The following is a 25,813-nucleotide window of genomic DNA, read 5'->3' on the forward strand; positions in this document are numbered from 1 at the left end:
AAGGTAGACAGCAGGTAGGGTAGACAGAGAAGGTAAGGTAGACAGCGGGTAGGGTAGACAGAGCAGGTAGGGTAGACAGAGCAGGTAGGGTAGACAGAGCAGGTAAGGTAGACAGAGCAGGTAAGGTAGACAGCAGGTAGGGTAGACAGCAGGTAGGGTAGACAGAGCAGGTAAGGTAGACAGCAGGTAGGGTAGACAGAGCAGGTAAGGTAGACAGCAGGTAGGGTAGACAGAGCAGGTAAGGTAGACAGCAGGTAGGGTAGACAGCAGGTAGGGTAGACAGAGCAGGTAAGGTAGACAGCAGGTAGGGTAGACAGAGCAGGTAAGGTAGACAGCAGGTAGGGTAGACAGAGCAGGTAGGGTAGACAGAGCAGGTAGGGTAGACAGAGCAGGTAAGGTAGACAGAGCAGGTAAGGTAGACAGCAGGTAGGGTAGACAGAGCAGGTAAGGTAGACAGCAGGTAGGGTAGACAGAGCAGGTAAGGTAGACAGCAGGTAGGGTAGACAGAGCAGGTAGGGTTGACAGAGCAGGTAAGGTAGACAGCAGGTAGGGTAGACAGAGCAGGTAAGGTAGACAGCAGGTAGGGTAGACAGAGCAGGTAAGGTAGACAGCAGGTAGGGTAGACAGAGCAGGTAAGGTAGACAGCAGGTAGGGTAGACAGAGCAGGTAAGGTAGACAGCAGGTAGGGTAGACAGCGCAGGTAAGGTAGACAGCAGGTAGGGTAGACAGAGCAGGTAGGGTAGACAGAGCAAGTAAGGTAGACAGCAGGTAAGGTAGACAGCAGGTAGGTTAGACAGAGCAGGTAAGGTAGACAGCAGGTAGGGTAGACAGAGCAGGTAGGGTAGACAGAGCAAGTAAGGTAGACAGCAGGTAAGGTAGACAGCAGGTAGGGTAGACAGAGCAGGTAGGGTAGACAAAGCAGGTAAGGTAGACAGAGCAGGTGTTTGGTGGTTGCAGCACTGTTCCCCTCCTTTATGTTAATTTATGGATATATGCAAATACGCAGTGTATTTCTGCAAATTAGGCACCTATCATTATCTTTATTTCAACAAATAATTTAAAAAAGTACAATAAATTACCTGAATTCCCACCAAAATCACGGAACTCCATTATTTGTCTGTGCCAGTAAAATGTTTTATGTGCTATAACTCAGTCAATATCTGATGGATTTTAACAATACAAAAAGTTGGGTGTATCTTCATCCATCAAAAGTTTTGATGACCATTGCTACTTAAACATCTGAACCAGGGGCCGATGCATATGCTGATTTGTTATATCCCTTATAGGAACCATTTGGGACACATACATTGGCCTAGAAGAAGCTGACAGAACATGACATTGCCATGACTACTACATCTCCATGGTGCTATAGTAGGTGAGAGGATAGTGGAGCTGCTGTACATGCGTTGACGTTTGACTGCTGCTCCTCAGAGTTGTTATTGTGACAGTGTGGATGGTGACAGTGCTGATGACTGAGCTCTCCTCTCATCTCCTCTCCCTCTCTCACATACATACAGATGTGAAAAGCCTGAACAGTGGGCCCATTCTGGTCCCCCACCACCACCACACCAGTGTGAATAATGCTATCAATAGGAGTGATTGTGAGGATCCAGTTCCCCTCTGACTGTCTCATCCATTTCTAGTAATCAATTCAACACACACACACACACACACAAACACCACACACACACATACACAGTCTTGTACAGCTAACCTTGTAGGGACACAATTCAGTCCCATTCAAAATCCTAACCCTAAACCTAACACGTACTCTTACCCTAACCCTAACCTAACCTTAATTTGGGGTGCCTGAGTGGGACAGCGGTCTAAGGCACTGCATCACAGTGCTAGAGGCATCACTATAGACCCTGGTTCGATCCTGGGCTGTATCACAACAGGCCGTGATTGGGAGTCCCATAGGGCTGGGCACAATTGGCCCAGCGTCGTCCGGGTTGGAGGTTGTGGCCGGGGTAGGCCCGTCATTGTAAGTAAGAATTTGTTCTTAACTGCTTTGCCTACTTAAATAAATGTAAAATAAAACAAAAATGAACCCAACCTTAACCCAAAAACCTAACCCTAGCTCCTAAAACTAACCCTAGCTCCTAAAACTAACCCTAGCTCTGCATTTCATGTTCTCTCACCCTCTCCAGACCGGCCTGTACAATATAGAAATAGGGCAGGAAGTTGCAATAGGCCCGTGCAACCCAAGGTTTGATACTAGCATAAACAGAAACCCTCTTAATCCTAACCCTAGCTCCTAACCTTAACCCTTAACGTAATTCTAACCCTAACACTAATTCTGACCTTAACCCCCTAGATATAGCATTTCACCTTGTGGGGACTAACAAAATGTCCCCAGTTGGTCTTTAATTATTTGTAACTTTTATTTCTTGTTCTTATTTTAATTTTAATGTTTCATTTTTTTAAACGGCATTGTTGATACCGGTTGTATTCGGCGCACGTGACAAATAACATTTGATTAGATTTTTGATTTGGTCACATTTTTGTTTGTTTACTATTCTTGTGGGGACCAGAAGTTAAACACGTCCGCACACACACACACATTTTTACATTTTACTTTTTAGTCATTTAGCAGACGCTCTTATCCAGAGCGACTTACAGTAGAGTGCATACATTTTATTACATTTTTTACATACTGAGACAAGGATATCCCTACCGGCCAAACCCTCCCTAACCCGGACGACGCTATGCCAATTGTGCATCGCCCCACGGAGGGGCTGTCGGCTGGCCTCTTGACACCCTCCCACACCTCTCCTGTCTCTGTCTCCCTGGGAGCACCAGCCCACGACTACTGACCCACCGGCACACAACTAGCAACACACACACACCACACACACACACACCACACACACACCACACACACACACACACACACACACACACACACACACACACACACACACACACACACACACACACACACACACACACACACACACACACACACACACACACACACACACACACACACACACACACAACCTTCTGCAGCGCGGCACAGTGCATACTACAGTCAATAGGAGTCCTTACCTCACACTGTGGTGAAGTACCACACAACTGGAACATGTGTAGAGTCATTAACTGCAGTATGAAGACACATTAAAATGTCTCCTACCGTTGCTGTAGGGCCGTTCCACCTCAAAAAGCACAAGAAAGGGGATTTCGACACCCACCATCTCAGAATGTTCTGAAATCTTTTCTGTTGTTAGAAACAGATAAGATTAGCATTCCAGCAACATTATTTTGTTGAAATATAATTTGATCCACAATTTGATCCATGTCTTACTCATTGTTAGAATGTTTTGGGTCCAAATCAGATGTTATGTACTATATTTATTGAATATTATATGATTCCTATAATTTAAAAAAGAGTACAGAGAGAGAGAGAGAACGAGGATGGCGAGAGAAACAGAGAGATAGAGACAGTGAGAGAGAGAGAGAAGGGGGGTGTAGTGGCCAGCAGGCTGGGGAGATGGTGGTGCGTGCTGCTATGTGAGTGAGATATGATGAGCATATTTTCCCTGAATCCAATGTTTATCCACTGTAACACCTCTCTCTCTTTAATACTAGTCCATGACAAACTGTCTTTACTAAAACAAATATCCTGTCCTATCCTCCTGCCATTGTACACTTTTCACACCCCAGCATAAAACAACTGGCTTGTCCATCACCCTGTTGCCCATCACCCGTGTCCATCACCCTGTGGCACAGAGCGGATGAGAGGTGGGGGTAGGGGCTGTTCTGAATGACACCTGTATAAAACGTGTCAAGTGCAACAGCAACACCAGAGATAACAGAAAGCACTGGGATCACGCACACAATCACTGTTGAATCAAAGCAGCAGAGCAATTACTTAGAGAGAGGAAATATATTGGGGAGAAAAATGTCTCTGGATGCTGAACCATGTCATCAAACAAGGTGCAAATCAATGTGCTGGCTAAATGATAGATGTCCACCAGTTTTCCTCCTCTCCTCTCCTCTCCTCTCCTCTCCTCTCCTCTCCTCTCCTCTCCTCTCCTCTGTGGCCAGGCTGATCGAGCTCCACAGCATTCTGCTCCCCATGCAGTGTTACCAGGGAGAGAAGAGAAGAAAGAGAGAAACCTGTCTGACTGAAGCTGGATTTGAGGGTCATTTCAAGAACACTACCATTCAGAGCAGCAGCAGAGACAGACTCCATTTTCAGATCATCTGGATACGGGTCTGTCTGTCTCTCTGTCTCACTCTCACACACAACAGAGATGGCAACTGAATAGCAATGACAACACCAGGTGGAAGGTCATTCGTAAACAGTGGTGGAATGCTCGCTGCTAAGCACCGCACAGAATGAACGATAACATATAGACTACACATTCTGACTGAGTGTCTCTCTCTCTCGGTTTGTACATACGTACACAGCTACGATCCTCTCTCCTCCTATACATCAGAATGCAGAATGGAACAGGATTGACACAAGTCTAATCTATTAGAATACATTTCCATCACACGGTAGAGAGGCAATAGCTCTGGATGGTCATATAAAGTCCCCCTTTATGTAAACAGACACTGAACGTTGCACACGTGCAACTGTAAAATACTAAACGCTTCGTTCTCTCCCACACACACACACACACACACACACACACACACACACACACACACACACACACACACACACACACACACACACACACACACACACACACACACACACACACACTCTCCTAACGATGTGAGCCAGCATGGCCAGGTTCCTTTTCATAACACAACATAATAACACACCACCACAACAGCAGCTATTACTCAGACTAGGGCAACAGCCAGTAGACACACAGGGCAGCACAGCAGCAGCAGCAGGAGCAGTAAAAAGCATTATAACACCCAGACAGAGCCTCTCTGTTTACTTACAGCATACTCAATGGTTCCTTTGGGTCTCTGGAACGACATGCGTCTGCTGCCATCCTTCTTCTCTTGAGTCTTCTTCTGGCCGGTATCTGAAAGCAAGCGAGGCAAGGTACGCATTACGTTCATGTTCGTCTCTCTCCCTAGCTTGCCTTGTCACAAGCCGCCGTTTCCCAGCCACACGGGTAGACAGCTCATTCGTCAACAGTGAGCGTGCGAGCCAGTCAGCCTACGATGTGAGCGGAGTGGAACCTCTTTCTCTCTCCCTCTCCTAGCAAGCTCTCGCTGCTCTAGCTCTCTCTCCTACTCTCTTTTGTTCCCTCTCTCTCTCTCTCTGTAGCCCTCCACCACGCAGCACAATGACATGCGTTGATTCCAGTTCACCTTGCCTTCTGCTGCTGCCTCTTCTCTCACAGCAGACACACAGCACCTTGACATCCATGAGGAACTGAGGAGAGGAGGAGGGGATGGAGCTGGGAGGTTTGGGAGGGAGATAGGAGAGAGAGGGAGTGAAGGCAGGAGGCAGGATCTGTGAACTTGGACAAGGGATGGAGCTGGGGCTGGGGGAGACAGGAGAGGGTCGTGACTCGGGTATTGTATGGGGTATAGGACTGGGGCTAGAGGGTATAGGGCTGGATCTGAGATCACAGGGATGGGGCTGGAAGAGAGCAGGGGCCGAGCGCTGGGGGTGGAAGGCTTACGGTACAGTACAGAGCACATCCTCTCTCTGTCGGCTAGGTTCACCCCGTTACGTTCAGTATGCAGCCTACGCAGCAGATCAGATCAGAAGCCTAACACGTCCTTTACTTCGTCTGTCTGTGTCACCGAGCAGCTCAGCTGAAAACATGAGTCCTTCGCCATGCAGCCATTCTATTTCTGGGGCTCAGGACTCACTGCACTGAAGAGGGAGAATTCCTTAGCATATGACAACTGTAATACAGAAGTACAATACTGAGGTATTCCACTCTGTATTCACCATGATAGGCAATGTAGTAGGTCTAATGTTTGTAGTCTGTCAAACGCACCATAAAGCCTGCAATAGCTTCGGCGATCAGACGATGAACAGACGTGCATTGAAGCATTCGGTATGGTGTCCTGCTGTCTGGTTTGGTTTATTTGACACCCCACTAATACAATTGTATAACAGCAGTGTATCTGACATGAAGCTCTGTTACATATTGTTTCAGGTCATAGACATAACACTAATGTGATACCGAAACACTGACGTGGCGGTATGAGAGCTAAGCCAAGACCAAGAATAAATACCACCTGATTCTAAAACCAATATGAGAAAGAAAGAGAGCAGGGAGAGAGAGAGAGAGAGGGAGGGGGGAGGAGGAAGAGAGAGCTACAGAGAGAGAGCTACAGAGAGAGAGCTGCAGAGAGAGCAGAAAGAGAGATACACAGAGAGAGAGGGGAGGAAGAGAGAGCTGCAGAGAGAGCAGAAAGAGATACGATAGAGAGAGAGCAGGAAGAGATACATTAGTGAGAGAGACAGAGAGAGAGGTAGGGAGAGACTCAGAGCTACATTCACAGCAGCAGGGTGTTGCATAGTGAGGGAGACAACGGTCTAAATTTGAACCTCAACATGGAGTGTGATGATGTGCCATCAGAAACATGGCTATTTCTTCACACCGGGAGCAGAGCAGAACCACAACGTTAAACAACAAAGATCATCAGATCTCAGTGGGTCTACACCACAGGAACACATGATAACCCCTCTTACCCCTTTACAGAGAACCTGTTCACTTCTAATAAACAGCCTGCCAGATAAACTCTGCTCTTTTCTGCTAGGGCAAGAAGAACATCCTGTACACAATGTTATCCAGTAACAAAAATTGACATTTACAATGAATTCATCAAAATTAGATCTATAGGAGACAATTGATTAAACACTGCCATCACAAATGAAGTTACTCAGTTAATCATATGTTCTGTTTGTGTGACACAATGTTGCACACTAAACAACAGCATTGAATGTGTATTTGTTATAATAGTGTAGTGCATACTGGGAATACAAGCGTTGTATTTTAGAGTATGGTGCAAGATGGCAACTAAGCGAGATGAAAGTCACAAATAATGGGAGCAACTGTGCCTGGGGCCACAGCAAGTCTCATAAATTGATTATCTCCGCAAAAACAGTGGGTTGTGTAACGCCAGATTTCACAGATGTGGGTCAAGGTCATGCTATCTCATTTAATTTGCATCTTTCTCTATCCAAAAGAAACAGAACTAAAGCAACAGTCTTATCACCACAGCTGATATACTGTTGCTCTTCATTTCATTAAAGGGACTTGCGACAGCAAATATCCCACTTTAAATCTTTGTCATACTTCTGGCTTATTATTAATCGTGTTCTCCTCTTACACCGTTTCAGCCGTCCAAACTTTAAAACGTACACACCGGTCTGGTATTGTAGTAGGAGAGTTCATATACTGAGGTATTGTAGTAGGAGAGTTCATATACTGAGGTATTGTAGTAGGAGAGTGTATACAAGTATAGTAGTGTGAGTGGAGTTATTTATGATGAAATGTGTGATCTAACTGCCCCACAAATCAAATCACATTTTATTGGTCACATACACATATTTAGCAGATGTTATTGCAGGTGTATGTCACGCCCTGGCCTTAGTATTCTTTGTTTCCTTTATTATTTTAGTTAGGTCAGGGTGTGACATGGGGAAGGTATGTGTTTTTGTATTGTCTAGGGTGGTTGTATGGTTTAGGGGGTTAAGTAGCACGCGCTCCAGCAGGTATATCTCTCTGGTCACCCCCAAAACCAATTCTTCCTTTGGCCGCCTCTCCTTCCAGTTCTCTGCTGCCAATGACTGGAACGAACTACAAAAATCTCTGAAACTGGAAACACTTATCTCCCTCACTAGCTTTAAGCACCAGCTGTCAGAGCAGCTCATAGATTACTGCACCTGTACATAGCCCATCTATAATTTAGCCCAAACAACTACCTCTTTACCTACTGTATTTATTTATTTTGCTCCTTTGCACCCCATTATTTCTATCTCTACTTTGCACCTTCTTCCACTGCAAACCAACCATTCCAGTGTTTTTTTACTTGCTATATTGTATTTACTTCGCCACCATGGCCTTTTTTATATTTTTATTTATTAATATATTTTATTTGCCTTCACCTCCCTTATCTCACCTCATTTGCTCACATTGTATATAGACTTATTTTTCACTGTATTATTGACTGTATGTTTGTTCTACTCCATGTGTAACTATGTGTTGTTGTATGTGTCGAACTGCTTTGCTTTATCTTGGCCAGGTCGCAATTGTAAATGAGAACGTGTTCTCAATTTGCCTACCTGGTTAAATAAAGGTGAAATAAAAATAAATAAAAATAAAAAGTAGAGTAGATGGGTTTGTGTTTAGTGTAGGTGTCTAGCTGTGTCTATGGTTGCCTGAATGGTTCTCAATCAGAGACAGATGTCATTAATTGTCTCTGATTGGGAGCCATATTTAAGACAGCCATAGGCACTAGGTTAATGTGGGTAATTGTCTATGTTGTACGTTTGTAGCGTGTGTGCGCACTTACGTCTATAGCTTCACGATCGTTTGTTGTTTTGTTTCAGTTTGTTAAAGTGTTCGTTGCGTGTTTTTTCCTTTCTCTCTAAAATAAAAGAGAATGTATTTTGCACACGCTGCGCCTTGGTCCACTCTCTCTCAGCAAGACGATCGTGACAGTGTAGTGAAATGCTTGTGTTCCTAGCTCCAACAGTGTGGTAGTATCTAACAATTCACAAAGTGACTAGTTCCATTATTAAAATGACCAGTGGTTCCATGTCTATGTACATGGGGCAGCAGCCTCTACGGTGCAGGGTTGAGGAACCAGGTGGTAGCCGGCTAGTGATGGCTATTTAACAGACTGATGGCCTTGAGATAGAAGCTGTTTTTCAGTCTCTCGGTCCCAGCTTTGATGCACCTGTACTGACCTCTCCTTCTAGATGGTAGCGGGGTGAACAGGCAGTTGCTTGGGTGGTTGATGTCCTTGATAATCTTTTCGGCCTTCCTGGGACATTGGGTGCTGTAGGTGTCATGGAGGGCAGGCAGTGTGTCCCCGGTGAAGTGTTGTGCAGACCGCACTACCCTCTGGAGAGCCCTGCGGTTGCGGGCGGTGCAGTTTCCGTACCAGGCGGTGAAACAGCCCAAAAGGATGCTTCAATTGTGCATCTGTAAAAGTTTGTTAGGGTTTTAGGGGCCAAGCCAAATGTCTTCTTCACCACACTGTGGATGGTCCATTTCAGATTGTCAGTGATGTGTACGCCATGGAACTTAAAGCTTTTCACCTTCTCCAAATGTGATCCCGTCTATGTGGATGTGGGTGTGCTCCATCTGCTGTCTCCTGAAGTCCACGATCAGCTCCTTGGTTTTGTTGACGTTGAGAGAGAGGTTATTGTCCTGGCACCACTCCAACAGGGTCCTCACCTCCTCCCTAGTGGCTGTCTCATCATTGTTGGTAATCAGGCCTTCTACTGTTGTATCCAAAGTAATAAGGTTGACCGTGTCGCCAATCAAAGTAATCAGACCAATTATTTTACAAAATGTTACTTTGACTATATTTTACTGCTTTGCTTAAGTTAAACAATTTAAACCTCTCCCACTACTACAAAAATACTATTAAGTCCCATAATATTTCTTCATGGAAAATTACAATGTAGTTCAACAACATTATCTTTGGCATTTGAATTAAAAACACAACACTGGTGTGGAACAGTGTGAGTCCGGTCTTGTGACTTACTGAAGGCTGTATATTTAGAAAACAATGATGTAACTCATGCCAAGAGGTAGTCCAATAGGCACAACGAGGACCGCAGCAGCAGAGAATGCCTGCATGATGGTGTCTGTGACTGGTTTCTATCACTAGCCTGAAGGATACCTCGGGGAAGTTACTTCCCTGTGAGATAGCCAGGCAGGCGTGCATGGCGCCATGTGAGTTCAAATCAGTCAGAATGCGTTAGGCAGGGTAAACAGGGTAGGCAGGGTAAGCAGGGTATGGAGGGTAAGCAGGGTAGGCAGGATAAGCAGGGTAGGAAGGGTAGGCAGGGTAGGCAGGGTAAACAGTGTAGGCAGGGTAAGCAGGGTAGGCAGGGTAAGCAGGGTAGGCAGGGTAAGCAGGGTAGGCAGAGTAAGCAGGGTAAGCAGGGTAGGCAGGGTAAGCAGGGTAAGCAGGGTAAGCAGAGTAGGCAGGGTAAACAGGGTAGGCAGGGTAGGCAGGGTAAGCAGGGTAGGCAGGGTAGGCAGGGTAAACAGGGTAGGTAGGGTAAGCAGGGTAGGCAGGGTAAACAGGGTATGCAGGGAAAACAAGGTAGGCAGGGAAAACAGGGTAGGCAGGGTAAACAGGGTAGGCAGGGTAAGCAGGTTAAACAGGGTAGCCAGGGTAGGCAGGGTAAGCAGGGTAGGCAGGGTAGGCAGGGTAAGCAGGGTAGGCAGGGTAGGCAGGGTAAGCAGGGTAGGCAGAGTAAGCAGGGTAGACAGGGTAAGCAGGGTAGGCAGGGTAAGCAGGGTAAACAGGGTAGGCAGGGAAAACAGGGTAGGCAGGTTAAACAGGGTAAACAGGGTAAGCAGGGTTGGCAGGGTAAGCAGGGTAAACAGGGTAGGCAGGGTAGACAGGGTAGGTAGGGTAAGCAGGGTAGGCAGGGTAAGCAGGTTAGGCAGGGTAAGCAGGTTAGGCAGGGTAAGCAGGGTAGGCAGGGTAAGCAGGGAAAGCAGTGGAGCTGGAGATGTGAACAGCTCTTCTCTCTGACTCTGTGATTAGTGTTGTACAGCCCTGCAAGTTCATACTACACACACAGAGGAATAGCAATGAAAAACAACTGGTGACCAACGTCCCTGTTCCTTAAGAATGTTGCAGGCCAGTAGATTGGAATTGAGACACAGCCATTTGCACTGCAACACTATCTGGACTGACTCCAAAGGGAAGTCCAAAAAAAGAAATACACCCCCCCTCCTGTGCAATAACAAATGCTTTGTAGGGGAACAGTGCAGGGGGAGAATTGTTTTGTAATGTCCCGTTCATTTCCCCTGCTAGCCTACACTAATACACAGCCAGGTAATTTCCTCTCAGCACCCTGGTTTAGAAGTGGATATAAAGTTATTTATAGCATCCCCTCACTCACTCCTGTTAACAGCAGAGGAGGCAAGAGCTCTGTCTGGGGTAATGAAACGGTACTCTACTCTACCCTACTTTATATTGTAGCTGGTCTGTCTGGCCATGGGGTTGTGAGGGTTGAGGTAGAGGGGGGGTGGAGAGGAGAATTGCGGGGTGAGGGGGTGGAGAGTAGAGGTGAGAGGGTGGAGAGAAGAGGTGAGAGGTAGAGAGTAGAGGTGAGGCGGTGCAGAGGAGAGGGGGTGGAGAGGAGGCGGTGGAGAGGAGAGGGGGTGGAGAGGAGAGGTGAGGGGTGGAGAGGTGAGGGGGTGTAGAGGAGTTGAGAGGTGAAGGGGTGGAGAGTAGAGGTGAGGGGTAAAGAGTAGAGGTGAGGGGGTGGAGAGGAGAGGAGAGGTGAGGGAGTGGAGTGGAGAGGTGAGGGAGTGGAGAGGAGAGGTGAGGGAGGGAGTGGAGAGGAGGGGTGAGGGGGTAGATAGGAGGGGTGGAGAGGTGAAGTGAGGGGGTGGAGAGTAGAGGGGGTAGATAGGAGGGGTGGAGAGGTGAAGTGATGGGGTGGAGAGTAGAGGGGGTAGATAGGAGGGGTGGAGAGGTGAAGTGATGGGGTGGAGAGGAGGGGTGAGGGGGTAGATAGGAGGGGTGGAGAGGTGAAGTGAGGGGGTGGAGAGTAGAGGGGGTAGATAGGAGGGGTGGAGAGGTGAAGTGATGGGGTGGAGAGGAGAGGAGAAGTGAAGGGTGGAGAGGGGAGGAGGAGAGCAGAGGTGAGGGGGTGGAGAGGTGAGGTGAGGGGTGGAGAGGAGAGATGAGGGAGAGGAGACATGGGGGGGGTGGAGAGGGGAGGGGGGGATCCTACTTACAGTATACTGTCATTCATGTTATTTAGCTAGGTAAGTCATGTAGCTGCTCAGGACAGGGTGTTGAGGGGTTGAGGGCACCGAATGGTAACACTAAGTTCTCTTCAGCTCTTATACCTGTGGAGTAACACTGTAATTACACCAGTCACAACATGTTGATACATAGTACTTTACAATAACAACCTTCTTCTCAGACAGGTTCTGTATGACAGGCCCATAAAAACACACAAGGAGGCAAACATTTCACTTATTCCATATACAGTATATATAAGGTGAGACATGGCTTTGACTTCCCTGACTCTAATGTGGTGATAACAGCACGGCAGCCTTTGAAATTAATATGCATTGGCTTAGTGAGCTGTCAAACTACACCCAGGAAGCACACAGCAACAGCCCACATCCCTTTGCTAACACCCTCTCTTTCTCTCTCTCTCTCTGTCTCTCTTTCTCTGCCTTATACAGTCAGTCCTCTGCATACAGCACCATCACCACCTCCCAGTACAACCAAACGTTGCTGGAGCAGCACTTTGTGTTGTGTCTGCTGTGTCAGGACAGAGAGGAGAGGGGAGCAGACCAGTCAATGTGTTTTAAGCAGAACTCTTCTTCCTCTCCCTCCCTTCGTCCTGCCTCTGCCCCGTCATTAACACTGGCTCCAGGTCAATAAATCAAACCCTGATGCTGTCACAGGCTCAGTGAGTGTCACCCCATCCAGACTGCCTCATTAGCACGCACTCCAGGGCGACTAATCACACCATGATCTCTCCATCGGCTCCTGGGTTATTGCCTTGTGTGCAATGTTCAGTTGGTAAAGTTATTATATATTTATTTATTAGTTTAACATAAAGGCATGTTTTTCTGTCTCCTGAATACAGTAGCTAGACTATATATACAGTTGAAGTCGTTTTTCAACCACTCCACACATTTCTTTTTAACAAACTATAGTTTTGGCAAGTCGGCTAATGCATCTATTTTGTGAATGACACAAGTAATTTTTCAAACAATTGTTTAAAGACAGATTATTTCACGAATAATTCACTGTATCACAATTCCAGTGGGTCAGAAGTTTACATACACTAAGTTGACTGTGCCTTTAAACAGCTTGGAAAATTCCAGAAAATGATGTCATGGCTTTAGAAGCTTCTGATAGGCTAATTGACATAATTTGAGTCAATTGGAGGTGTACCTGTGGATGTATTTCAAGGCCTACCTTCAAACTCAGTGCCTCTTTGCTTGACATTATGGGAAAATCAAAAGAAATCAGCCAAGACCTCAGAAAAAAAATTGTAGACCTCCACAAGTCTGGTTCATCCTTGGGAGCAATTTCCAAATGCCACCTTCATCTGTACAAACAATAGTACGCAAGTATAAACACCACGGGACCACGCAGCCATCATACCGCTCAGGAGAAGAGACACGTTCTGTCTCCAAGAGATTAACGTACTTTGGTGCAAAACGTACAAATCAATCCCAGAACAACAGCAAAAGACCTTGTGAAGATGATGGAGAAAACGGGTATAAAAGTATCTATATCCACAGTAAAACGAGTCCTATATCGACATAACCTGAAAGGCCGCTCAGCAAGGAAGAAGCCACTGCTCCAAAACAGCCATAAAAAAGACAGACTACGGTTTGCAACATGGGGACAAAGATCATACTTTTTGGAGAAATGTCCTCTGGCCTGATGAAACAAAAATAGAACTGTTTGGCCATAATGACCATCGTTATGTTTGGAGGAAAAAGGGGGAGGCTTGCAAGCCGAAGAACACCATCCCAACTGTGAAGCACAGGGGTGGCAGCATCATGTTGTGGGGGTGCTTAGCTGCAGGAGGTACTGGTGCACTTCACAAAGTAGATGACATCATGAGGCAGGAAAATTATTTGGATATATTGAAGCAACATCTCAAGACATCAGTCAGGAAGTTAAAGCTTGGTCGCAAATGGGTCTTCCAAATGGACAATGACCCCAAGCATACTTCCAAAGTTGTGGAAAATGGCTAAAGGACAACAAAGTCAAGGTATTGGAGTGGCCATCACAAAGCCCTGACCTCAATCCCATAGAACATTTGTGGGCAGAACTGAAGAAGCGTGTGGGAGACAGGAAGCCTACAAACCTGACTCAGTTACACCAGCTTTGTCAGGAGGAATGGGTCAAAATTCCCCCAACTTATTGTGGGAAGCTTGTGGAAGGTTACCCGAAATGTTTGACACAAGTTAAACAATTTAAAGGCAATGCTACCAAATCCTAATTGAGTGTATGTAAACTTCTGGCCCACTGGGAATGTGATGAAAGAAATAAAAGCTGAAATAAATAATTCTCTCTACTATTATTCTGACATTTCACATTCTTAAAATAAAGTGGTGATCCTAACTGACCTAACACAGGGAATTTTACTATTTTTATTTTTTAGGATTATATGTCAGGAATTGTGAAAAACTGAGTTTAAATGTATTTGGCTAAGGTGTATGTAAACTTCCGACTTCAACTGTATATATTTTTGATTTTTAAATGAAATATTTAAAAGGATTTTTCTACAATTTTAACATACATTTAGATTTCATATATATATAATTTTATTACATCTTTAGATAAATAGAAATGTGGGGAAGAAATTTACACAAAACCCTGAACAACTATGTAATAACAATGTTCTTGTTACCTGAGGCTTGTGCATATAAACATTCCACAGTAATACTGTATGTATAGTCACTAAAAAGCCCCTGGTCTGTTGTCAAGGACCAAAGGACCCCAGTAGCCTACCCTAGACTCCCCAGACCAAAGCTCTATTCTCACCAATAACCATACTAGCATACTGCTCAGAATGAAGCAATGTATTTGACATGCATTCTACATAAGTAGGCTGAATGCATGTGGACACTGGAATGTAACCCTTTCTGCCTGTGGATCAATGCAGTAGGAGAAGGAGCTCACCTGTTGATCCTATGGCTCTCTGCATCTCTGACTGCTGCATCTCCAACACCAAGAAACCTCTCAGGTTACAGCCTGAATCAATACCCTGAGGTGAGAAGTGATGAGCTCAGCTAAAAGGAGAACCACAAACTCTGCAGTATCTCTCTTTACTGATCCTCAGTGAGCCAGTGTCACTCAGCAGCCAGCCAGGCCTTGGTCAGAAGAAAGTAAGTATCACATATCTACCACCTCTCTCTATTCTGCTATCTCCACTGGACTCACCACCATCCTAGCTGAAATCTACCAACTGTACGACATCATCAACCCTCCAACCACAGTCAGCTAAGCTCCCTGTCCAACCACAGTGGTCCAAAGAGATCACAGGGGGAAATGAGCCAGTCTTTAAAAGTATCTGTGTGACTATCACACAGGAATGAGAGACAACTTGAGGAACATTTCCCGGGCAGCAAACACCACCCAGAATATTCCATCTGAAATCTCTGACTGCTTTAATGCTAAATATTTATCGTATCCTGTATCACTGTAAAGTCCATGGAGAATAAGAGCACCTCCTCCCTGCACTGAGGCTAGGTAAAACTGTCACCACCGATAAATCCACGATAATCGAGAATTTCAATAAGCATCTCTCTACAGCTGGCCATGCTTTCCTCCTGGCTACCCCAACCCCAGCCAACAGCTCTGCACCCCCCGCAGCTACTTGCCCAAGCCTCCCCAGCTTCTCCTTCACCCAAATTCAGATAGCAGATGTTCTGAAAGAGCTGCAAAACCTGGACCCGTACAAATCAGCTGGGCTTGACAACCTGGACCCTCTCTTTCTAAAATTACCCGCCGCCATTGTTGCAACCCCCATTACCAGTCTGTTCAACCTCTCGTATTGTCCGAGATCCCTAAAGATTGGAAAGCTGACGCGGCCATCACCCTCTTCAAAGGGGGAGACACTCTAGACCCAAACTGTTATAGGCCTCTATCCATCCTGCCCTGCCTTTCTAAAGTTTTCGAAAGCCAAGTTAATCAACAGATCACTGACCATTTCGAATCCCACCGTACCTTCTCCGCTGTGCAATCCGGTTTACGAGCTGGTCACGGGTTCACCTCAGCCACGCTCAAGGTACTAAACGATATCATAACCGCCATCGATAAAAGACATTACTGTGCAGCCGTCTTCATCGACCTGGCCAAGGCTTTCGACTCTGTCAATCAGCGTATTCTTATCGGCAGACTCAACAGCCTTGGTTTCTCAAATGACTGCCTCGCCTGGTTCACCAACTACTTTTCAGATAGAGTTCAGTGTGTCAAATCGGAGGGCCTCATATACCACCCGCCACTGCGACCTGTATGCTCTAGTCGGCTGGCCCTTGCTACCTATTCGTCGCCAGACCCACTGGCTCCAGGTCATCTATAAGTCTATGCTAGGTAAAGCTCCGCCTTATTTCAGCTCACTGGTCACGATAACAACACCCACCCATAGCATGCTCTCCAGCAGGTATATCTCAATGGTCATCCCCAAAGCCAACACCTCTTTGGCCGCCTTTCCTTCTAGTTCTCTGCTGCCAATGATTGGAACGAATTGCAAAAATCGCTGAAGCTGGAGACTTATATTTCCCTCACTAACTTTAAACATCAGATATCTGAGCAGCTAACCGATCGCTGCAGCTGTACATAGCCCATTTAATCTACCTACCTCATCCCCATATTGTTTTCATTTACTTTTCTGCTCTTTTGCACACCAGTATACCACTTGCACATCATCATCTGCACATTTATCACTTCAGTGTTAATTCGCTAAATTGTAATTACTTCGCTACTATGGTCTATTTATTGCCTTACCACCTCACGCCATTTGCACACACTGTATATAGACTTTCTTTTTTTCTATTGTGTTATTAACTGTACGCTTGTTTATTCCATTTGCTTTGCTTTATCTTGGCCAGGTCGCAGTTGTAAATGAGAACGAACTTGTTCTCAACTGGCCTACCTGGTTAAATAAAGGTGATTTTTTTTACTCACAAAAGCACACTTTGGCACAACATATTGAAATGCATTGGGTTGTTGCTCAGGCTCATGGGTAGTCTGGGTAAACAGTGAACACGTCTTTCAATTCTGGTTGAGAAGACATTGAGAAGATGTTGGATATGAGTGTTGCTTAATCAAACAGTCATGGCAGATATTAAGAGGAGGGTGGGTCAGACATTGACCTCCTAACCAGGCTGCGGTTGCTGGCCTGTCAGTTAGGCATTAACTCTAAAAAAGATTAGAAACAAATAATGCTGCCATTGCATCCTGGTCAGAATTCAGTGGGATCGCCCTTTAACATGCCGGGTCAGATAGATGCATCGCTGCAAATGTTGCTTTTGATTGTTGTGAAGGTGTCTACTGTTGGTATCTAGGTAACAGAGAGATCTAATGAACAGAAGTGTCCAATAATAATATCTTAATATAATATTACTGGATGAATTTGCTCCCCTGTTCATGTTTTTCTAGTGACCCAACCTTCCCTTTGATGCTATTTGATGTACAGTATATCATACAGCAACCCGTTGCTTTAAATGGACTGGCGGTGAATCTCAAAGGAATGTATGTTAGTTCCATTTGGGCATACTAAACATGTTGAATTGTAGCTAGTCGATATCAGTAAGTAGCCAATACAAACACTGTGCTGTAGCCTAAAGCACTGCTGCACATGATGACAGTATGATGCAGTTGTTGTTTACAATGAAAGGTCAAAGGTTGTTACGCCTGTTTACATCAAAGCATCATTGCTCCCGACGACATTCAATCACCCTTATAAAGCATCTGTAAGTTTATTTCATTAATGATCATTGAATTAATCACTGCTTGTTGGGTTATTGTGAGGACACACTGGGGCTAAACCAGTGACGCATTACAAATCTTCAATCAGATTAGCTATCTGTACATACCTAACCAGCGATGCTCAAAATAAATATGGAAATTGAATATGGAAATATTTTTTTGCCCTAAATGCATTTCAATGTGAGTTGCTATTGTTAATGAAGTTATTTTCCTCCATACAAATAAATCCCTAATGACACCTATACTCCAAGAAAGATGAAATCAAAAACCAATATGATATAGGCCTATGTAAGGTTCTGTATTTATTTTCTTAGTCAACCTTGTGTTCTGTTTCTTTGTGTTCTTGAACGTAGCCCTGTCTTTCATTTTTGTGCATTGATTTCATCTGTGTTAGTTACTCACCTGGTCTCATCAGCTCCTTATTTAGTTCAGTTCATTCTGTTTGTGCCTTTGTGAGGTATTATTTGTTTTGACTCTACTAAGCCTTTTCCTAGCTCGATTGTGAGAACCAGTCCTAGTTTTGATTCCCCTGCCTGTTTGCCTACCTGTGTATGACCATTGCCTGCCTGTGACCACGATTCCTGCCTTCTGCGAAGGCGTAATAAACACCTGCTGTGCTCTGCGTGTGAGTCTACACCTTTCTCCCTGAGTATTCACTACAGCCTAACAACTCTTCCCCACAAAGACAGACACCATCCATCACCATCACAGTATATCAAAATGAAACATTACACACAATTGGTTGTAAAAAAAAATCCACCATTATGAAAAAGACATCCAATTATGTGAAGGCCTATTCCAGACCTGGGATCAAATACTATTTGAAATCATGCCCAATACTTTAGCTGTGCTTGACAGAGCTTGCCTGTAGCTATAGAACCATTAGAACCATCCCCAGTCCTCGCCCACATAGCACTCCAGGCAAGCTAAAATAAACGCTCAAAGTGTTTGAAAGATTTCAAAAAGTATTATAGACACTGGTGTAGTACAGCTGAGACACTAGAAGGATGTGTATTGTAGCTGAGCTAAAGCGGGCTCTGTAGCAGTCAGCAGGATAATAGTTTGGTCTAATTAGGACAGAGATTAATAAGATGCATGCTCTGCTGCCCACTGTGCCTTCCTGGGAAATCAAACGCCACTGAGGCCAGTTCATTAAGAGTCTCTCTAGTTCTCCCTAGTGCAGACAGTATGTGTGACTTTGTGTGTGTGTGTGTGTGTGTGTGTGTGTGTGTGTGTGTGTGTGTGTGTGTGTGTGTGTGTGTGTGTGTGTGGCTGCAGGCCATGGCCCTACAGAGAGGAGAGAGGCAGGTAGTCAGGCCTGAGAAGAGCCCCTCTGTAGCCTTCTGTCCCGTCTGTGATGAATGAGCAGGCTAGGCCCCTTACATGAACTGATGTGTAAAGTCAAGAAAGCGTTGGCCCACTGATGAGGAAACTGCTCAGAGCTCTCTCTCTGTGTGTGTGTGTGTGTGTGTTAAATTAATGTAGTAGTATGCATTACCACAGGCTTAAAGATTGTCATTGTTCACCTTATGCCAACGCTACTGAAAATATACGCTACTGAAAATGTACTGTAGGTTGTTAAAATGTAAAAAATTCAATGAACACTGACTGACTATCTACGGTAGTCTGAACTCTGAAACATTACACATGATAGATTGAACAAGTTCGGCTCCAAGTCTATACTCACACCTGTGTTAATGTTGGTAATGTTGTCGTGCACAGATCCAGAATGTTCTGCGGAAGAGCCAACGGAATTTCCCCGAGTCGAGGTCGAGGCAGGCCAGATTCTGTTTGACAGCGCGACCCTGACAGACAGAATGTAGTCCATACTGTGGAACGAATATTACAACATGGATGGATGCACCTTAGTTATCACTAACAACCGTTTAAAAAGAAGCCATTTCTGAAATCACTGTCATAACTCAATCGCGATAAGATCTAGATAAAAGTCTTTAAAAAAGTGTAATGCAGTGAAACCAGCACACTTCAGCAGACGCAGAAATAGGAACTGAAACAACTTGTTCTTCCCTTATGACTTACCTGTCGGCGTCAAGCAGTGCCCTGCAGTCAATGAATACATGTTATTGATTTTTATTTTGAACCTTTATTTAACTAGGCAAGTCAGTTAAGAACAAAGTCTTATTTACAATGACGGCTTACCGGGGAACAGTGGGTCAACTGCCTTGTTCAGGGGCAGAACGACAGATGGTTATCTTGTCAGCTCGAGGATTTGATGCTCAAACCTTTCGGTTACTGGCCCAACGCTCTAACCACTAGACTACCTGCCGCCCCAATGATGAACAATTCTATTAAAAGGTTGTGAAAAACACAAGATCCTAAAGCACATTAAATAGCTACAATATTCGACCTATGCAATTAATACATGTTTATTGTTATACATTGTTATAGGGCATTGTTATATTGTTTATATTCTAATATTTAGCCTATGCCTTGGCCTAGAGGTGGTAAGTCCATTATCAAGATGGTTATTTAGGTCTTATAAATTAGTGACTGTCTCCCTGAATGAGAAGTCTGAACCTTTATGTTATGGCATGTACTCGCCCTGGAGGGTTTCTGTTTCACCCCTATATGACTGTTTCCCTCAATTTTTGCAACTTGCACTTCTTTACTGAAAGATGACATGCATGACAATCATGGGAACTGAACAAATCTCACTCTCATATTAATAACATTGTATTCAATTGAGGAAAGCACATAGCCAGGCAGCCACTACACTTAATATAAGTGTCCCACCATACAGCATAAGGCCAGGGACTCGCCTGCGGCATATAAGTGTCTCTTCAGACACCAAGGGAAGAAGAGATGGCATTTGGAATGGGTCAATGTGTGTGGAACAGTGAAGAACCCAACAGACCAGGACAAGGTGAATTAATTGGGGAGCAGAATTGGAAACTGGAAACAGTCCAATTCATTATTCATTAGCAGAGATATGGTAAGAAATGAAAGAGAGAAAGACAAATTAGTTTTAAAACCCTGAACTGGAAATAAAAGTCGTCTAAACGAATGAATAGATACAATGGCCGTGTTCTCTAAGGTAAGACATACAGTATGTTGTGCTCCATCTGCTGTTTACAATGAAAAGTCCAGCCGGGTTTATAAATCACCTATTATTTTTAGGAGCACATGGATGGGTGACAGATTTACTCAAAATTTTGACAAAGCCATAGGTCAACATGGGTACATCCAGAGCCATATAAACAGAGTCAGGCAGAGTCTGGCCCCTCTCAAGGTTTCCTCCTATTACTAAGGAAGTGTTTTGGTACTTTACAACAAGTTATAAAACATTGTAAATGCAGGCTTTTGGTAAAGTGTAGTCTGTTGTGAAAGAGTAAAACAAAAGGCCAGTGTTCACAAGAGATTTGAGTCAGGGTTGCCGAGATTAAGTAAACTGTTACCATTGATTTGTAACAGTACCACAGAATCAATTTGGCTTCCTCTCTGTCTGGCCCCATTTTATAAACACACGTTGCAACAAATTATTTGACAGACTGATTGATGAACTCTCAGTCAATAACACTGGTAAAGTTCCAAGTTCCAAGGTGAACATGATGATGGATGAGGCTGCCTGCAGTATGAGCTCTTAGTTGAGGGATTACAACTTGCTTTCTGCTCCATAGTGACCTTGAACACCATCCCCTGTCTGGGCCCCTGGGACGCTTGGCCCGGGGCAGGGTTGTTGTGATGGGTTTTGGACAGACCACCACCTGGAGCTTGTTGCTCTGTAATATATAGCTACTAAAGCTGTAAAGCTGCCCAGAACAGTCATCAAATCATCTGGTACTTCCACACACAGAGGGGGATTGGGTTTCCTCCTTGAGCTCTGTCTGTTGCAGCCTAATAGAGGAAGAATTAGATACACTCTCACCATACCATCTAGCTCTGCTCCAGGGCATTAGTGTGCATTCCTCCTCTAGTTAGTGGACGAACGTGCACTAACGACCTGGACCATAGCTATGTACCATCCAGAAGACCGACTGAACTGTAACACAGTCTGCTTATTCAGCCCTGTTCAGCCCTGTGTAGAGTCATTTATGAAACATCCAGAGGCATTAAATAAAATGAGCCTTATTGAGTGAAGAGATTAAAGTCTCACTCGGTTTCAAACAACATTAAGTTTGGGTGTTTAATGTATCTCTCCTTTCACATGAACAACATTAAGTTTGGGTGTTTAATGTATCTCTCCTTTCACATGAACAACATTAAGTTTGGGTGTTTAATGTATCTCTCCTTTCACATTAACGACATTAAGTTTGGGTGTTTAATGTATCTCTCCTTTCACATTAACGACATTACGTTTGGGTGTTTAATGTATCTCTCCTTTCACATGAACAACATTAAGTTTGGGTGTTTAATGTATCTCTCCTTTCACATGAACAACATTAAGGAGGTTTGTATCTGATTAAACGAGTAATCTACTGCCATTCTATCCATTCTAATGGGACCTTAGAGTGTATTCTAACTTCTGTCATTTGCTTACTAGCTCAGCATATTAACAACTGTTATACATTATATAAATGTATCGGATTGTAAGAATCTCTAGTTAAGAGGACCAGCTAAGGTTTGTATTGGTAACTACTTGTCTCTCTGGTTCTAAGCAATCTCTTCATTACCAAACAATACAACTTGTTGTACAGGAATCCATGCACAGAGGATCTAGTGTTACCAGTTGCCTCTGTAAGCCCTAGCCTAGCAGGCTGTGTGTGTGTGTGTGTGTGTGTGTGTGTGTGTGTGTGTGTGTGTGTGTGTGTGTGTGTGTGTGTGTGTGTGTGTGTGTGTGTGTGTGTGTGTGTGTGTGTGTGTGTGTGTGTGTGTGTGTGTGTGTGTGTGTGTGTGTGTGTGTGTGTGTGTGTGTGTGTGAGAGGCTTTGTCATCGGTGTGTGTGTGTGTGTGTGTGTGTGTGTGTGTGTGTGTGTGTGTGTGTGTGAGAGAGGCTTTGTCATCGTCAGAGAGTGGTGCTGAGGCTTGGCAGAGTGTTCATCTCACCAGTTTCCAGTGAGAGCTAGGTAGGCTGGCTGTATAATCCCCAGAAGAGGAAGCATTTCATTATGAAACAACAAGCCCACAGGCAGCTCCCCCGTCAACCGTCTGCTTACATAACCTGTTCACAACACATTGTGAACACACATACACAGATGCACACGCAAGCATGCACACACAGACATACAGACACACACACACACATGCACACACACAAACATCTGTGCATTTCTCAACAACATAAAACAACATGTAAAAAACTGAAAAAGAAAATCACTCATGCAATACAATGCACCTGCTGGCAAACACAAACAACCCGCGTTTCATTGTGTAATAATTAAGAGAGAGGGTGATTGAGGTTCTGTACCGTACGCATATGGACTGAAATAAGTGTCAATGACACTAGTTAGAATATGTGTGTGAAGATGACATTTCTCAGTACTCTATCGAGCAGTGTGTTCCATACACCGTGTTCCATACAACTGTCTTTAGGTCTTTGAAAAGCACTATATACATACAGTTGAAGTCGGAAGTTTACATACACCTTAGCCAAATACATTTAAACTCAGTTTTTCACAATTCCTGACATTTAATCCTAGTAAAAATTTAGGTCAGCTAGGATCACCACTTTATTTTAAGAATGTGATATGTCAGAATAAAAGTGGAGAGAATGATTTATTTCAACTTTTAGTTCTTTCATCACATTCTCAATGGGTCAGAAGTTTACATACACTCAATTAGTATTTGGAAGCATTGCCTTTAAATTTTTTAACTTGGGTCAAATGTTTTGGGTAGCCTTCCACAAGTTTCCCACAATAAGTTGGGTGAATTTTGGCCCATTCCTCCTGACAGAGCTGGTGTAACTGAGTCAGGTTTGTAGGCCTCCTTGCTCGCACACACTTTTTCAGTTCTGCCCACAAATTTTCTATGGTATTGAGGTCAGGGCTTTGTGATGGCCACTTCAATACCTTGACTTTGTTGTCCTTAAGCCATTTTGCCACACCTTTGGAAGTATGCTTGGGGTCATTGTCCATTTGGAAGAACCATTTGCGACCAAGCTTTAACTTCCTGACTGATGTCCTGAGATGTTGCTTCAATATATCCAAATATTTTTTCTGCCTCATGATGCCATCTATTTTGTGAAATGCACCAGTCCCTCTTGCTTCAAAGCACCCCCACAACATGATGCTGCCACCCCTGTGCTTCACGGTTGGGATGGTATTCTTCGGCTTGCAAGCCTCCCCCTTTTTCCTCCAAACATAACGATGGTCATAATGGCCAAACGGTTCTATTTTTGTTTCATCAGACCAGAGGGAAAAAGTACGATCTTTGTCCCCATGTGCAGTTGCAAACCGTAGTCTGGCTTTTTATGGTGGTTTTGGAGCACTGGCTTCTTCCTTGCTAAGCGGCCTTTCAGGTTATGTCGATATAGGACTCATTTTACAGTGGATATAGAGATACTGTTGTACCTGTTTCCTCCAGCATCTTCACAAGGTCTTTTGCTGTTGTTCTGGGATTGATTTGCACTTTTCGCACCAAAGTACGTTCATGTCTAGGAGACAGAACTTCCTGAGCGGTATGATGGCTGCGCGGTCTCATGGTGTTTATACTAGCGTACTATTGTTTGTACAGATGAAGGTGGTACCTTCAGGTGTTTGGAAATTGCTCCCAAGGATGAACCAGACTTGTGGAGATTTACCATTTTCTTTCTGAGGTCTTGGCTGATTTCTTTTGATTTTCCCATGATGTCAAGCAAAGAGGCACTGAGTTTGAAGGTAGGCCTTGAAATACATCCACAGGTACACCTCCAATTGACTCAAATGATGTCAATTAGACCATCAGAAGCTTCTAAAGCCATGACATCATTTTCTGGAATTTTCCAAGCTGTTTAAAGGCACAGTCAACTTAGTGTATGTAAACTTCTGACCCACTGGAATTGTGATACAATGAATTATAAGTGAAGTAATCTGTCTGTAAACAATTGTTGGAAAAATTACTTGTGTCATGCGCAAAGTAGATGTCCCAACCGACTTGCCAAAACTATAGCTTGTTAACAAGAAATTTGTGGAGTGGTTGCAAAACGAGTTTTCATGTCTCCAACCTAAGTGTATGTAAACTTCCGACTTCAACTGTATCTATTATTACAATAGCATAACAGAGGGAGGCCAGTAAAAAGAGTGTTAGCACTAAGAGGATGTGAGAGAGACAAAGACTGTTTACTGTAGTTAGCACTAGGGGTCTCTCAGAGAAACAGACAGGTCTTCACAATGGCTGCAATCACAGATGGAACCGGGCCTGTCACCCAACACCTCCTTCTCTCCGGTACATCTCTTCATTGGGAAAGTATAGCTTTCTCTCCAGCCCCTCAAAGCTGTCAACAACAGCATCACAACAGATGATTATGTTTCTCAGAAAGCGGTGCCGAATATTCATGAAGCTATGAATCCATGTTGTGCAAAATGTCTGTTAGGAATGTGACAATGCCAAATTGAATCATGTGATGGAACTGGCTGCCTGTTTACATCACATACTGGACTTATATAACCATCATTAATGTCACTTAGTCATCCAAATGGCATTTTATTCCCTACAGTGCACTACTTCTGACCAGGGCACATAGTGCTTGGGTCAAAAGTAGTGCACTATATAGGGAATAGGGTGACATTTGGAATGCACACCTTAATAACTGCCATTATTCACAGTTGGTTTTAAACAAGCCGTCCTCACTTGAAAGTCTGCTTTCAGTCCTTTGTCTTTTCTCATACAAAATGGAGTTCTAATGCTCTCCTATAACAAGAGCCTTTTTATGATATACCATTTGCTCTCCTCTCTGTGGTTAACCTCAGTAGCGGTAGTTACTGTAAGCTGCAGAGCAGAGTCTGAGCGGGGACTGCAATTACCCAGCCCCTTCATCAGCCCTGGCCAATGGGCTCGCAGTGTGGGAGTCAAGGCCACCAATCATACCCCAGACAATTATTTCGCTCTCTCACAGACTCGTAGGTCGTCAATTTAGTGTTCAAGGCCATTACTGGGGCTGAGATGGACCCCGCCTCAGCTGCCTTGCCTTACCAGAGTCACTGCTGCTAGAACCAGGTTAGCTATAACTAACATTACCACAGCATTATTGCCTCTTTATGTCATGCATACATGCTTTATGAATGGTACATATCACCACTATAAGCAAAGTGTTACTATTCAGTGT

The 25,813-nt window shown here is 44.4% G+C and overlaps 1 protein-coding gene across 7 annotated transcripts in view; it reads right to left on the reverse strand.

Moving 5' to 3' along the window:
- The window catches only part of LOC129837593 (oxidation resistance protein 1-like), a 215,484-nt gene that overhangs the window by 59,999 nt on the left and 129,672 nt on the right, over nt 1–25,813 (reverse strand). For 6 of the 7 annotated variants that reach the window (XM_055903879.1, XM_055903878.1, XM_055903883.1 and 3 more), the window contains one exon: nt 4,906–4,991. In XM_055903879.1, the coding sequence (XP_055759854.1) occupies nt 4,906–4,991 (86 nt within the window). Of the gene's footprint in view, nt 1–4,905; nt 4,992–19,302; nt 19,630–25,813 lie in introns of those variants that run through there. The other variant, XM_055903881.1, reaches the window with a different exon arrangement.

The sequence above is a fragment of the Salvelinus fontinalis genome, chromosome 38 (assembly GCF_029448725.1).
Source record: "Salvelinus fontinalis isolate EN_2023a chromosome 38, ASM2944872v1, whole genome shotgun sequence".
Classification (NCBI taxonomy): domain Eukaryota; kingdom Metazoa; phylum Chordata; class Actinopteri; order Salmoniformes; family Salmonidae; genus Salvelinus; species Salvelinus fontinalis.